At 43.1% G+C, this 14,816-nt stretch overlaps 1 protein-coding gene across 6 annotated transcripts in view; it reads left to right on the forward strand.

Annotated features, from left to right (window-relative positions):
* Atp8a1 (ATPase phospholipid transporting 8A1) overlaps positions 1-14,816 on the forward strand; it is a 209,148-nt gene that overhangs the window by 169,695 nt on the left and 24,637 nt on the right. For all 6 annotated transcript variants that reach the window (XM_075943172.1, XM_075943171.1, XM_075943169.1 and 3 more), the window contains 4 exons: positions 2,794-2,872; positions 6,743-6,804; positions 10,722-10,778; positions 11,865-11,972. In XM_075943172.1, the coding sequence (XP_075799287.1) occupies positions 2,794-2,872; positions 6,743-6,804; positions 10,722-10,778; positions 11,865-11,972 (306 nt within the window). The remainder of the gene's footprint in view (positions 1-2,793; positions 2,873-6,742; positions 6,805-10,721; positions 10,779-11,864; positions 11,973-14,816) is intronic.

Consider the following 14,816-nt stretch of genomic DNA (forward strand, 5'->3'; position numbering starts at 1 on the left):
TCATGAACGTCCCCCATCATTTTCACTGTCCCTTCATCTGCTGGTGGGTGTTTGCGCTGACTGCCCTGCTTGGCTTCATACTCTCCCTGACACCTCCTGTGCCACTGTCCTCTCCTGTGACCTGTGATAGTCAGTCAGTCATTCCAGCAGCAAAGATTCGCGTATCTGCCGAGTTTACTTTGCTGTGAGTGTATCTTCCAGCCTGTTTCCACACTAGGATTACGTAATGATTCAGGTTTCTGTCTAGTGTAACTGAGTGAATTTAAAATGGCAACCACCAAGGTATATGCCATTTGAAACTCTAATAGCCTTTGATTAGGAATAAAGCTAATGAACAAACGTGATACCTCTTTCCTGACTCGTTTCCACTTAGGTTAGTGCACGATTAGTAGTAAATCTGTGGCAGTTAGAGATAATTGCAATCCTGGGTTTTGAATTTACAGGCGTTGAGCATAGGAACTTTTAATATGCATTAATTAATTCATAAAGCTCCCTAGTGCTATTTAGTCTCGGTGTACCAAGAACAATGTGAAACAGGTGTCTCAGTGCCTTTGTAGCACATACTGTAAATGATAGTGTGGAGTCTATAACAGGAAGCTATTTTTCTCCTGAGACTCAGTCTTCATGAATACACTGCATGGGTGTCCAGCAGCTCACGTGCATATACCTGGTAGCTTCAGGTTAAATAATTGAAATTGCTCAATTAAAACATCAAACATCCTGACGCTTGCCTAATTTGTACTCTGGTTTTGAAATGTATTTTTAGTGGTGCATTCTTCAACTGTCTCTCTTCATAGTGTACAGTGTCTAAGTTAACGTCTTAGTGTTTTATTGTTTAGGGTATTTATTTATTATAAACAATTGGTATCAAATTCTCCCCCACATTGCCACCATGGTTTTCATTATCAGTGGCGAACATTTTCAGATGATGAAAAGCTTTTACGGTCAAGGCAGGTGCAGTGGTCATGAGCTCTTGTTTCCCTGTAAAAGTGATCTGGGAGCCAAGTGCAGACTGGTACATTGACAATACTTCTCACTAGCCTAGTGGGTTTTATCAAGCACAGCTACAGGTCCTTGCCTCCACAGTTTGGGCTCTGTGATGCTATTTCAGAAGGTAGCATCCAGCCACAAACGTGACCATGTCCCTCTTGAGTGAAAGCCCACCTTGATCAGCCCAGGATTACCTAGTAATTCCTGAAAAGCTACATCCATCCTCGTATGCCCTCTACACATGACAATTATGGGCACAGTTTTGTGGTCAGGAAAAGGGCCTTAACAGGTAGTCTGCTGCATTGATGTAAGAGTAACTATTTCCTTCTCTGTTTCATTGTGGAAAGGACTTTATCTGTAGAGCCTGTCATTTAGAAAGACTCCATCCAGATCAACTCAGTTAGGCTGCACGCGCCCCATATCTCTTTGGTAGGTATTTAGCTTATACATTCAGCTTGCCATCTATTTTCCTAGGGCTTATAGATTTTTGGCAAATGATTTCAGCGAAACCGTTTGATTGCATTCCATCTAAATGCTCTAAAATTCAGGAACAAATGGTTACAAAATGCATAGTTGTCTACACAGCGGTTGCCGAGGGTCCCGAGTGTGGAAGCATTGTTCCCTTGAATGATGAGGCTTACGTTTGTTATGGTAAAAGGGGTCGGAGGTCCTGAGGTCACGACAGGGGTTAAAGGATTAGCATGTGACAATAAGTATCAGTCGGGGGAAATGGAAAAGTAGAACTAATTTTTCTTGCACCCACCTGTGCTTTCTGTCAAATAAAAACTTGTGGTAATGACATAGTGAGCGGAGGCAACAAAGGTCAATGAGTAACCCAAGTTCAGATGTGTAAAGTGCTGGAGCGTAGATCGGATCATACAGTCCAGTGTGGCTGCGTGAACTAACAAAGGAGGTTGAGATCACAGTGGAAAAGTCTGGGAGGCGGGGCACTTAATTTCTGTTGTTTGAACAGCTTAAAGCTATTAATACGTGCCGATTGCATTTAGCATTAAGCTTTGTTTGCATGAAGCCATCTTAAATGGTGAAACTCCAGCTGTTGGGGGCTCATAAAGATTCGAAGCAGTATCCTATAGCTTAATCTTTCCCGTTCCGTTACCGGTCCCGACGATGCTGGCTCTCCCGTTCATAATACACAGGACATAAAAAGTAATGGCTGTTAAGTGGCTGTGGTGACTGAAACTTGGTACTGACAGATGTTAAATAATGGTACAAAGCCTTTGATAAGTTCAGACATAGTCACAATGCTTTATTTTAATGAATATATAATCTAAATGTTAGGCTTTGTCTTCTTTTCCACACTCTATGTGTGTGCGTGTCTATTGCCAGAGAGAGAGAACAGCGTTATGTATTCGTACCACTGAAACATTTACACAGTAGTGGGACAGGAAGAGGGGGTGCATTTCCCAGTCATAGACTTTTAAAGGTCGGTTCTTCGAGAATTGTGAAAAGAATCCCAGTGTAAGAAATTCTGGGACCTGCATTTGTTATGAGATTTTTTCCCCCCTTTGGCCGGCAGAAATTTAAACTTTTGATAGTGATTTTTTTTTAACATAGGAAAAAAAAATTCCAAGTGAAGCTGAAAAGACATCTTGAGAAACATAAAAATAAATAAATGACCCGTGAGCATCTAAGGCAAAGAGTGTCTGTCAGTTCTGTGAATTCACAGCGGTGGCCTCGGCAGAAACACAGTTTGTGCATCTAGCTCGTAGATAAAAAGCAAGGTCAGAGGTCACAGTGCGGGTTTATCGCAAATGGTTCTCATGGATTCTTGTTTTCCCTCAGGTTTTCTGGGTTCATTGTTTGAATGGCCTCTTCCACTCAGTTATTCTGTTTTGGTTCCCACTCAAAGCCCTTCAGTATGGTAAGTAGAAAGGATATGAATGCAAAGAGGTGGTGGTCTCTCAACATTCTAGGAAAGCAGCTCATTGTCAATACGTGGTCAGCGTTATGGCAAGCTTTCCTTTCGTGGTTTTTTCCTTAATCGAAAATACTGTGTCTCCAAAAGTTGTGCGCACAAAGGAGACTTTCATTATTCCTTTAAGTCACGTGATTAAATGTGCAAAGCCCTTCTTCTCATGCTTCCCAAATTTAAAAATGTTGTCCCTTTCCCCCTTCGCGAGTGTCTGCCACGACAGTGATGAGTGCCCGTGCCTGATGTCATCTGTTTATTGTTCCACGAGGCTCACGTTGAACACTTTCCACTGAGCGTCACCAGTTGTGACTGCGTTTTTAGGTGATCTTTAGCTGACAGTTTTCGTGTGTTTTCCCCTCCGTCCTGGAGTGTGCACTTTTGTCTCGGCTAGTCTCAAGGGAGCGATTTTATCCCATCAGTTATGAAAGAGAGGATCACGGTGTACTTCCTACGGATATAAAAATGATGAAGTGGGTGCCTTAGGGAGGAAGGATGTCTGTCATGCCTAGCCTAGTGCTTTGAGTCCCCGAGGCAGACCCCTTCCCTGGGATGCTAAGGAAGCTGCTGGCTCCTCAATTCTGTTCTCCACGGCGGCAAGAATGAAAAACATTGGCTCATTCTCCACGCAAGCAGCTGTCAGTCCTTCCTTAGTACAGGTATTCCCACCACATATGAACTCATGGCTGTTCTCATAGCTCCATACCGGGCCTGTTCCTACCCGCATACAGATCCTTTAACATGGGTTTCCAGGATGACCTTGAGAAGACATAAACCAAATGCTTCAAGGATTAACACACTTGCAACAATATCCTCCACTTCCAGAGTCTTGTGTGTTCTTCCCCAGAGAGGCTCTCCCAGATCACCCCTGTTCCCCTGCTGCGGCCCCCACTAGGTCCCATCGTCATCCTTATGTCTGCACACTGCTTGCCTAGCCTGGCTTGATGTTTTGGCCTCTCTGCCTCCTCCTCCTCCTCTAAGCCTCAGCAGGCTGAGGAGTGGGTCAGTTTGACTATGCTCGGAACAGTGCCTTGCTTCTTGTGGGTACTCAGTCAGCTGGGGCTGGATTACCGAGGCTCACAGGGGGTATGCATTAAGTGTTCCAGAGAAAGTGGTGGACTCCTGACTGAGCCGAGATTGTAATCTCCTTTGTCAATGACTCAGGAAATTGTTAACAGCAAACACTGCTCAATTTCAAGATCATGGGAAATAGTCTGTTTTTTTATTGAGGTATAATTAAGTTACTGCCACATTTACCTTCATAATGCACCGTTCAGTGGTTTTTAGTATTGAACTGTGTAAATGTCAGCATCATACAATGCTACTGCCTTCATATTTTAGCACCCCCGGAAAGAAATCCTGTGCCCTTCAGCAGTCACTCCCTAATTTCCCGTAGCTTCCTCATAGCCCTTGCAAACCACTCACTTTTCTATCTCTGTGAACTTGCCTATTGTGAGCATGCCATGTAAAGCGGAGTTCTGTACATGCGCTGGGCTTTTTCACATTGCAGTATCCATAGTGATCCCCTTTCTGGTTAAATAATATTCCACTGTATAGCCATACCATTATTTAGTTACCCACTAATCACTTGGTGTGCATTATGTTGTTTCTGCTTTTTTGAAGCAATCAGATACTGAAGTCCAGGGTACAATTCAGGACATCCTGGCCTTAGTCAAATTCACCAAGGAAAGTTAGTTTCAAAATGTGTAAAATCAACATAAGAATTAAAAGCAAGATACCGCCAAACCATGAAACTACCATTTCGACATCCTAAACTAGAGAAGGGAAATTTAATATCAAAAATAAGCCAAGCCAAACACCATGCAATATACTTTAAACATGCCAGATCTCTTGCTGTGTTTTCCTGGGAAACAATCCACATCAGCCCGCTTCAACCCAGCCGTCCCCAGCAGCTGCTGCCTGGGGAAACCAAATCCAGAAAAGTCTCGAGGATCCTTGGCTTTTTCTTCAAAGAATGAGTTATAGGTAGCCCAGGCTTCAGTTTTCAGTTTGGTGTTGAGAGTTTGTAATTGTTTTTAAGTGAGTGCTAGGAGATTGGGAGACTTGTTTTGCTTCGGAAGGAAGGAAAAACTGGAGCCCGTAGAAGCATGCAACATGAAACGTAATAATCATTTTTAGTGGAACAGTTCCAAGAGCTGTCTATAGATGTCTTATAAAACTCGAGAGCATTTGGAAGTCTGTGGGGGTCAGAATTTGAGTCTTTATCAATTTTAGTAATAGTCAGTTTTTGTCTTTTTCAGTTGTGATACAAACTCAGTGTGGGATAAGTCACATGGTGCTTTGGTGACTACAATGGCAGTGAACTTGTGCTTGTCTCTGCATTCCCCACTGCCGTATATACCCAGTTTCACTTAAGGCTGCCCGTGAAGAAGCTGTCGGCCAGTGCTCTGATTAACCCTTGAACTCTGGTGTGTCTCGGTAGAGTTCTGAGAGACAGGCTGGACAGACCTGAAAGCACATGGCTCGGTGTCTCACACTGGGGGAAAGGATGTTCTCTTTGTGAGTCGAGACACTGGCTGCCACGGGATTAAAGTTTCGCGTGGCACCACGTGACCAGGATTTTAATGTAACCAGGTACACAGAGTTCACTAGCAGAGTATCAGATTCCATGCTGGCAACCAGCCTTTAAAAAACAAAAGCAAAAATCAGTCCACTATCTCTGGGGGTGGGAATGCTTGTTGAGTTTTGATGTAATATAAAAGAATTACTGGGAAAGATTACCAAAAGAAACATAGACACACCCATCATAACTCCGTGTATATCTCTACAAATCCGTATTTCTCTGAAATATTGTAACCAAAGCAACATGGGAAAGCCCAGCTGTAGTCTGTTAAATTCTGGACATTAAGGAGATTAATGTAAAATAATGCCAATTTTCTCACTCATTTTTGTTTAGGAAAATAGTTATTTTTCATAAAATGTGTTTATATGACTTAGTACTGGGTTTATTACTGTTATTTTTAGATTAAAAATACAGATTTTTTTAATGTTCTGTTTTAATTTCTAATTTTGTAAATACTGATAGCTATAAAGCATGTATGCAGAAGTCCCTGGGGATGCACAATCATTTCTGAGTGAGTCCAAAGACCGGGAACAACAGCCAGTAGTTTAACAGAGCCATCCAAGTGTCCCTGCCTCAGCCCAGACAGCATATGTAACTTGAGTGAACCTGAAAACCACCCGAGTGGGGAGCCTCATACTGCCTTTCATGACAGAGCTGAGTACCCTGGGACTGAGTATCAATATTTTCCACCAGTAATAGCATCTCCTGGTTAGTTGCTATTCCTTCATCTACAATTATTTTTTGTTACTTCTTCCTAGAATAACAAAAGACTTTAAATGTGCCCAGAAGTCCAGCCAGACCGTCAAAGCATCCTGTGCCTGAGATCGGCTTGGTGTATGGTTTTTCACGGCTCCTCTTGGTCCCATGTTAGCAGCTTCATTGAGAAGGGTCCAGTGACTGTCCCTGATGCTGTCAGCCTTCTGAAAATCTCATCCTGTCAATACCAGAACTTTAGGCTTTCCAAATGATTGAGTTCAACATTTTTGTGTATTTGTTTATTTTCATCTTGTGGAGTCTAAGAATTGGTTAGCGAGTCAGATTTCTTATTTGGTGTTTAATTTGTGGCCATCTGCAGCAACTCTATGAGGAAGCGCAGCATGGTCTCAAAGATACACTTCAGTTCTGGCCCTACCATGCGCCTCTAGGTTCTTCTCGTGTTCAGAATGACTAAGTTGCTGTTTTGGTTTTGAACCTTCCTTCATGTTCTTCCCTAACAAGCCTCCCTTCTTTCCTTGCAGGCACAGTATTCGGAAACGGGAAAACCTCAGATTACTTGCTGCTGGGAAACTTTGTTTACACTGTGAGTTCAGCCCCCTTGCATGCTTCTGTCTAAAGCCACTGCCTTTTGTCTCTGCCCCTTGCCTTTCACACTTAAACGTGTGCAGGGTGGGGTTAAGGGTCATTTAGGGTTTCCTTTAAAAATGAAATAAGGCATTTGGAATATTAAGAGCTTTCTACATATGGTTTTGTTGGGTTTGTTTTGTGTATTGGGCTTTTTTGTTGTTGCTTGTTTTGTTTTGAGATAGGACCTCACTGTGGTAGCCCAGGCTGGCCTTTAACTCCAAGCCCTCTTACCTCAGCTTCCCAAGTGCCAGAATGACCACCTGGCACAGGTACACCACACCTGCTCTTTTTAAGAATGATTTGGAGTCACTGACTTTAAAAGATTTCTGTTACTTTGATTTTCAGTATTTCCTCTTTACTCTTACATTCCCATTAATTCTGTTTCCCATTAATTCATTTTTTACTTTCTCCTCTAATTTATCTTACTGCCATCACTGATGTGTGTGTGTGTGTGCGTGCGTGCGTGTGTGTGTGTGTGTGTGTGTGTGTGTGTGTGGCTTACCGAATGCTTACAACATCATCAAAGTATTCTTGGGTGTGTAACCAGCAAGTTCTCTAAAGGCTCATGCTAACTAACAGTAGAGTGATTTGGGACAGAAGAAATGACTCAATGGTTAAGAGCACTAACTGCTTATGAGGACCTGGGTTCAGTTCCCAGCACCCACATGGTGCCTTACAGCCATCTGTAACTCCAATTCCAGAGGGTTTTCACACTTTCTTCTGGCCTTGGCAGACGCCAGGCACACAAGTGGTACACACATATACATGCAAGGAAATATCCAAACACGTAATATTTTTAATGAGAGAGACTCGTAGGCTTAGGTAACGTTTCCCCCACAGCTGCCAGAGACCCACCATGCTCTTCCCACTACCTCTAAGATGCCAGAAAACACTCAGACCGTTCTTCTGCTAAAACCCAAGAGGTCTATGGACTGCTAGTGCGCTTGGCCAGACAGCTGAATCCAGAGCACAGTCATTCCAGCCTGAATTGTATATTCCACGACCAGTACTCTGTCAATTCCTTATACGCCTCACTCCCCACCTGCTCACTCACTCACTCAATCCTCTTCAGCCTCTGTGTAGAGAAAACGGGCCAGCCAGCCATTGGTGTGGCTGACTTTTTGATAATTGTCCTCAAATGTCATTTTGAGCCTGAGAGTATAGCTCAGAGGAGAACGCATTTCAGTCCCCAACACTGAAAACTAAAATACACAAATCTCAAGTGTTGAAATAACTGAATGATAAGAAATTAGGTTCATTTGCTGTACTGACTTGTTTGAACTCTCAACTTCACACAATCTAGAAGAGAGTCTTAATGAGGAATTTTTTAGATCCACTTGTCCTATGGGCATATCTATCTGTGGGGATTGTTAATTGAATTGAGAAGACCCTCTATTGAATGTGAGTAGCACCAGTCCATGGTTTGGGCTTTGCATTATATAAAAATAGAGAATTCTAGCTGAGTATGAAGCAAGTGTGCATAGAGACACGCATTGGTTCTGTCTCTCAACTGTGGATATGATGTGTGATGGTCCTGCCTTGATTTCCCTGTTATAATAACGGGAACCTGGAATTGTAAGCCAGGCCAAATCAAATGTTTCTGTATTGCTCAAAACGGGGATGTTCTAGTACAGCAACAGAAGTCATACTCAGAGGGCTTCAGGTTTGGGAAAATTCTTGGGATTTCTTTCCACTGGTGTCTTCCCATTGAAAGAGTAAAAGAAAAACAATGGTTGAGAGGATTGTTCTCTTATAACATGAATGCCAAAACAGAACTGTGTATACACTTAACTAGGTAGCTGAAAATAAGCCACGATTTATATTCTGGCTGTCTCTTGGGGACACACCATAAAGTCTCAGGTCTTAGAAGAGTACTTTGCTTTCATTTTGTCCCTTACTGGAAATTTTATTGTAGCTTATGCCAATATTTACTAATATGGGTTTAGTATCTGCAGATATTAATCATAATTTACCAACATATATCCTGATGAGAAAGCCCAACTGTACCCCTATACCTTAACTTTTCAACCCTGCCCAAAAATGTCTAAACATGTACTGTCCCCAAAAGCTGAAAGAAGGATTGGGCCCTATGGGCATTGGCAGTCGCCAGTACCAGGCAAGAAATACATTTTCAGTGCTATGAGTTAATCCTAATGCCCAGAATTTCCTTGATTCATGATGTTTCAGTTTTTTTTACATGAAATCATAAATAGATCATAATAATATGAGCACTGGTCTGAGTAGTCTGTATTCAGTGTTTTAGTCAAAAACAACCTTGGGAGGAAGATGCTCTAGTTGGTCTTTCATCACTACAGACAAACATCTGCACAAAAAACACTTAAGAGATAAAGTTTATTTGCTCAAGGTGTTAATCCATCCTGGTGATGGATGATTAATCTTGGTTGTCAATTTGACACACTTGGGAAGAGGAAATCTCAAGCAAGGAATTAATCGCCTGCATCAGACTGGCCCGTGGGCATGCGGTAGGGCAGTCTCTTGATTGCTAATTGATGTAGGTGGAGCCATCTCTGGTCACATGGGCTTGGGCTGCATAAGCCAGGTAGCTGATGTAAACCTACGCGAAGCCCTTTGGCCTCTGCTCCAGTTCCTGCCTATGGGTTCTTGACTTGAGTTCCTGCCCTGATTTCACTCCATGATAGATATAACCTGCAAGACGAAATCAACTCTTTCCTCCCCCAGGTTACTTTTTTTCATAGTGTTTATCACAGCAACAGAAAACAAACTAGAACAGAAATTGGTACCAGAAGTGGGGTCTTGCTCCCGCAAACCTTACCATGCTGTGTGTGGGGAATAATGTAGAGTGTGGCAGGCTGGAAATGACATTGAGTGCTCAGAGCGTAATGGGCTGATCTATGAGGGCTTAGAAGACAGCAAAGACAGACTTAAGAAGTTTCAGAGAGACATCTGAGAGCCCCTCAAAGATTCTCGGGGCCATTCGTATAATATTTCGAATTTAAAGTCTGAAGTTTCTGGTCAGCTGGAGCTGAAGAATCAGCTGTGATTAGCAAGAGGACTAGTGTCACGGCAGCAAAACCTTTGCTTTGCTAGGACAGTCGAGCGATTGATGCTGGGCAGCAGGGGCCAGAAAGTTGCCACAGAGATTAATAAGAGAACTCCTCTCAGATGACGTCAGCCTGTGTCATACTGACATAACACTAGACAGGATACCATATAATCACCCCAAAGGGTGTGTGTCTCAAGAAGTGACTGACTCAGCAGGGCGGTAGTGGCACATCTCTCTAATCTCAGCACTCGGGAGGCAGAGGCAGGCGGATCTCTGTGAGTTCGAGGCCAGCCTGGTCTACAAGACCTAGTTCCAGGATAGGCTCTAAAGCTAGAGAGAAACCCTGTCTCAAAATAAAACAAGAAGAAAAAAGTGGCTGACTCTCATAATCCTACATTTGCAGGCTGTATGTATGTATGTATGTATGTGTGTATATATACACAAAGTTCCAGAATAAAGACTTAGATTCCTAAACATCTAGTTGTTTGCTTCTATAATTCATCTTTAAAATTCAGGAAGTGAAAAAGATTCTGTTAAGGGAAGCACATGCCGTCACTGCTCATGGACTGTACAGGATACAACCAGCGGGGCCCTCGTTAGCCTCCTTGACTAACTCTGCAGCAGCTTATGTGAGCAGAGGCAGAAGAGGGGCGGCAGGAACCATGCACATGGCAACTGTTGCCATGGCCTAAGGAGTGCCATTAACCTGAACCACAAGTTTGATAGGCACAGAGCTGGCTTCACTCAGACCTACTTGTTCTTTGGAAGGCCTCTCTGTCAGTTGGCAGATTTGGATACCATGACACAATATTATAAGACAAAGTAACATTTTCCCTTTCTGTTTTTAGTTTGTAGTGATAACTGTGTGTTTGAAAGCTGGACTGGAAACCTCCTATTGGACGTGGGTAAGAATATCTCTAAGCATGTGTCTCTTTGTTACAAAGTCTGCAGTTAGTGATTGTGGAGCACTGGGCACAGAGGGAGGGAAGTTGGGATTTTGCGTTGAAAACACTGAGCTAAATGTGTTTATTATTGAGACCTCTTGAGCCTTTAACAGTGTTGTACACTGTTAACAGCTCACAAAGATGGAGTCTTTCAGGCTAGTGATGCCATAGGACTGGTGTTCCATGGGAAACCTGTTAGAACAAAAAAATTAATGAGATGTAGAAAGCTTTCTTATGAGACTATCTTTGGATTGCCAGCCCCCAAATAATGACATGGAGACTTTTTATTAATTATGAGAGCTTGGCTTTAGCTTGGGCTTGTTTCCAACTAGCTCTTATAGCTTAATTAACCCATTCTTTTTTAATCTACGTTCTGCCATATGGCTCGATTACCTCTTCTCAGTACAGCACTTTCTACCTGCTCCAAGTCTGCTGGTGGATCCTGCCTAGATCCCTCCTCCTCTTCCTCTTTCTCCCTGGAAATCCCACCTATCCCCTCTTGCCTAGCTATTGGCCATTCAGCTCTTTATTAAGTCAATTAGAAGGTGCCTTGTCAAAGACACATCTTCACAGTGTGCAAAAGATTATCCCACAACAATGAGATACCCGTCTTCAGACACTTAACAAATGAACATTCTGTATAAAACACGTTCCACTTTCAACACATTAGTTTTGCAGCCTGTCCACTTCCAGATAGGGAGAGTTACTAAAGAAAACAAAATTATAGTTCGATACTCAAGGAGGAGGGAAATTGGAGCGAGAAATTTGGATTTGACACCTATTGACTTTGGTGTAATTCTCTCTCATGTGTCTAACATCTTTGAGGAAGAGCATGCGGAGCAAAGATAAAGGAAAGTGGAAGCTATGGATAAAAAGGATAAATGTCAGAGCAGAGGCCAATGGAGGCGATTGCGGGATGAATGCACACAGTTATAGCCCAGTCCTGGGAGGTGGGGTTTTTCTGAATTCAGTACACATCAGAAGAGAATCTGCGACTGTCTTCATAACGTTTGCATGCTTGACTGACCCAGATTTCCTTGCTCACAGTTCAGCCACATTGCCATCTGGGGCAGCATCGCACTGTGGGTGGTGTTCTTTGGAATCTACTCATCTCTGTGGCCTTCCGTTCCCATGGCCCCCGATATGTCTGGAGAGGTAATGTATGTTAATGACTCATGACCCAGCAGAACCTTAGAAATGGGGATCCGTTACCGAACCCTCATCCCGCTCAGCATGACTTTCCATCCTGAGGGTCTCTAGTCAACTGCGTTTGACCACCCTCAAATGCCACAGGTGGGAGAGATAAATCTCCAACCGGTATTTTAAACTTCAACATTTAACTTAAATCTGACTTATCCTTTCCTAAACACACTGGAACAATAAAATATGGTTGTAGGGAATTTGAATCTTGTCACGAGTACCCACATAGAAGATACCATTTTAAAAAGTAGACCATAAATCCACAACTGCGCTCAGGATAAGAGACTTCGGGAAATGGTGTGGCTCCTTCTTTGGGACAATCTGTCATTCCCGCTGTTGTCTCTGATTCCAAGAAGAAGTCAATCATCACGAGATGAAATGCGCTTTTCAAATTGTCTAAGGACAACAATTTGACTCTTCGTTTTGAAGGAACTGAGGCACGTGACATCTCAACCTTATCATACTCCATTTTCAATTCTGTCTTTCAGTTTCTTGTTACACTGGGAGGAATTGAGTTATTAGGTGTTCATAGGGGAGTGTCAAACTATCCCCTTTCCTTCAGAAGAGGGTCCAGCAGTAGGAGGGTTTATGATTTCAATTGCAGGAAATTTGACATAAAATGTATGAAAGAAAATGTGGAAAACATTTCGGGATTTCCTGTGACCTCACAGTTACTTGCAAATCAAGGTAACGTGAGCCCTGTTGCGGGCTGTTGTTCCGCCGTTTCCACAGGAGCCCTCTCCAGCGGTCTGCACGGAGTTTCTGCCCGTTAGTCTGCCTGAGGACCCTTCACTTTTGACAGTCTGGTTTATAGATCATTTTCATGAAATCTGATCTGACAGCACCCTGCTTTTTATAAATTAACAGAATGCAGGCACTTTAAAAAAAAATGTGGTTAAATTTATTAGAGAGAGGCATTCTACACTATTCCAGGGAAACCAGATGCATCGACCAGCCCGCTTGTCCCTCCGTCACATGGGAAGGCATCTTTTGAAACATGCACACTGTGAAGCCTAGCAAGTTTGCAGAATGTGTTCTAAAGAGAACAGAGAGAAAGCTACAAATGCAGCTCCTCTTTGCCTTGGTTTCCCAAGTCTTTTTTTCCTGCAGAGGAACATGTTCCATGCATGTGACAGTGCATGTTGCCTATCTCTGACCCAGCCCTGCCATGTCCCTGCTTTAAGATGTCCGCCTGAACCTGCTTTTCCCCCAAGGTCACGTCTAACTGAATCTCTTTCACTGCATGTTACGTCCACTGCATTTACCTTGTTTCTTCGTGTTTATTTTATCTTCAAAACGAGTACCCCAGGAGACTTTGAGACCCCGATCATTTAAGTAGCTGTGGCTTGTGGGTCTGATGACAAGAACTGAGTCGTTGACCACCTACTTCTAGGACAAGTGTAAAGTATGGTTGGCTTCTAGCCAGCCACATAGAATTCTACCCCTGCCTGTAGAATTCCTGGTATTACCCAAACACAGAACTTAATATTGTCTCCTGAGACGCACGGCAGTGCCGTGTTTAATTCGAAGTGGAATGAATGTCAGTGCTCCATCACATTCTGTTCGCCTCATGGATGCTGGGACCTGCTAATGGGAGCCCTGTTTCTTCCGGCTTCATGACTACCGCAACTTTGACTAAAGTATTTACATAGCTGGAGCTTCGCTGAAAATAGAAGGACTGAATTAGTTCAGCCGTAGTCTTTGCTAGCTTGTCCAAAACATGTCAGCTTCACTTAGCCAACAGAAAAGATGGAGTCTTTACCCTTCTGTCGCCCTTCAGTGCCTGTCACATCTTTTGAAGTGTGTGTACATGAGCGTGTGTTCAAGTGACCCTCATCTCCGACCACGGGTTTGACAGAAATGCCATTCATGTTGTCAAACGTAGGTGGTGTTCGTTTGTTGCTTGAGCAGTGGGGTAATTGGAACCCCTCTTTGTAGCAGTTCATGATAAGCACAGTCACTGGTTCTAGTAAACCTCAAATCACTCCAGAAAGAAGTGATTTCTCTTGTGTGTGAAATTTTACAAAGCCTAAAGTTCTATATTTCAATTGAGACTACAGAACATGTATGTGTGTGTATGTGTGTGTGTGTGTGTGTGTATGTATGAAGTTTTCTTTCTTGTGCCAAGGCTTTCTATCCGTTATAAATCTGTGCAGAATTGATTGGTCATCTTACAGTTTATTTAGTCATCTAACTTTCATAAGGAAGCTGTTACAGCATATATAGGGCAGTATATTATTGTAGGTTGCAGCGGTCAGCACTGCCTGGTCTGACATGTACTGTATAGTACACACCATGAAACAGCCCCCAGGACAATGCCCAGAATGTAGGGATAGTTCAAGAACACCTGACACACTGAGTAATAGCTGTCTGTCACCACAATAGCAAGGTCATTGGTGTCTGATTCAGGGATTCTACCTCCCCTGCCATCCTGTCCTTCCCTTTCTCGACAGCACTTCCTCCCAAGACACAATTTTGTACATGGGTGTCTTAGTATCTATTGCTGTCAAGAGACAACTTGACAACTCTTATGTAGGAAACCATTTAATTGGGTGGCTTGCAGTTTTAGAGGTTTAGTCCGTCATCATGGCAGCATGCAGGCAGACATGGTACTGGAGAGGTAGCTGAGAATTCTGTATCTTGCAGGCGACAGGAAGCGATCTGTCTCACTGGGTATGGTTTGTGCACATATGAGCCCTCAAAGCCCACCCCCACAGTGACACACTTCCCCCACTCCCTTTGGGGCCCATTTTCCTTCAAACTACAAAAGTGGGTGTGTTTTAGTTGCTGAAAAGCTTA

This window comes from Microtus pennsylvanicus, chromosome 12, assembly GCF_037038515.1.
Source record: "Microtus pennsylvanicus isolate mMicPen1 chromosome 12, mMicPen1.hap1, whole genome shotgun sequence".
Classification (NCBI taxonomy): Eukaryota; Metazoa; Chordata; class Mammalia; order Rodentia; family Cricetidae; genus Microtus; species Microtus pennsylvanicus.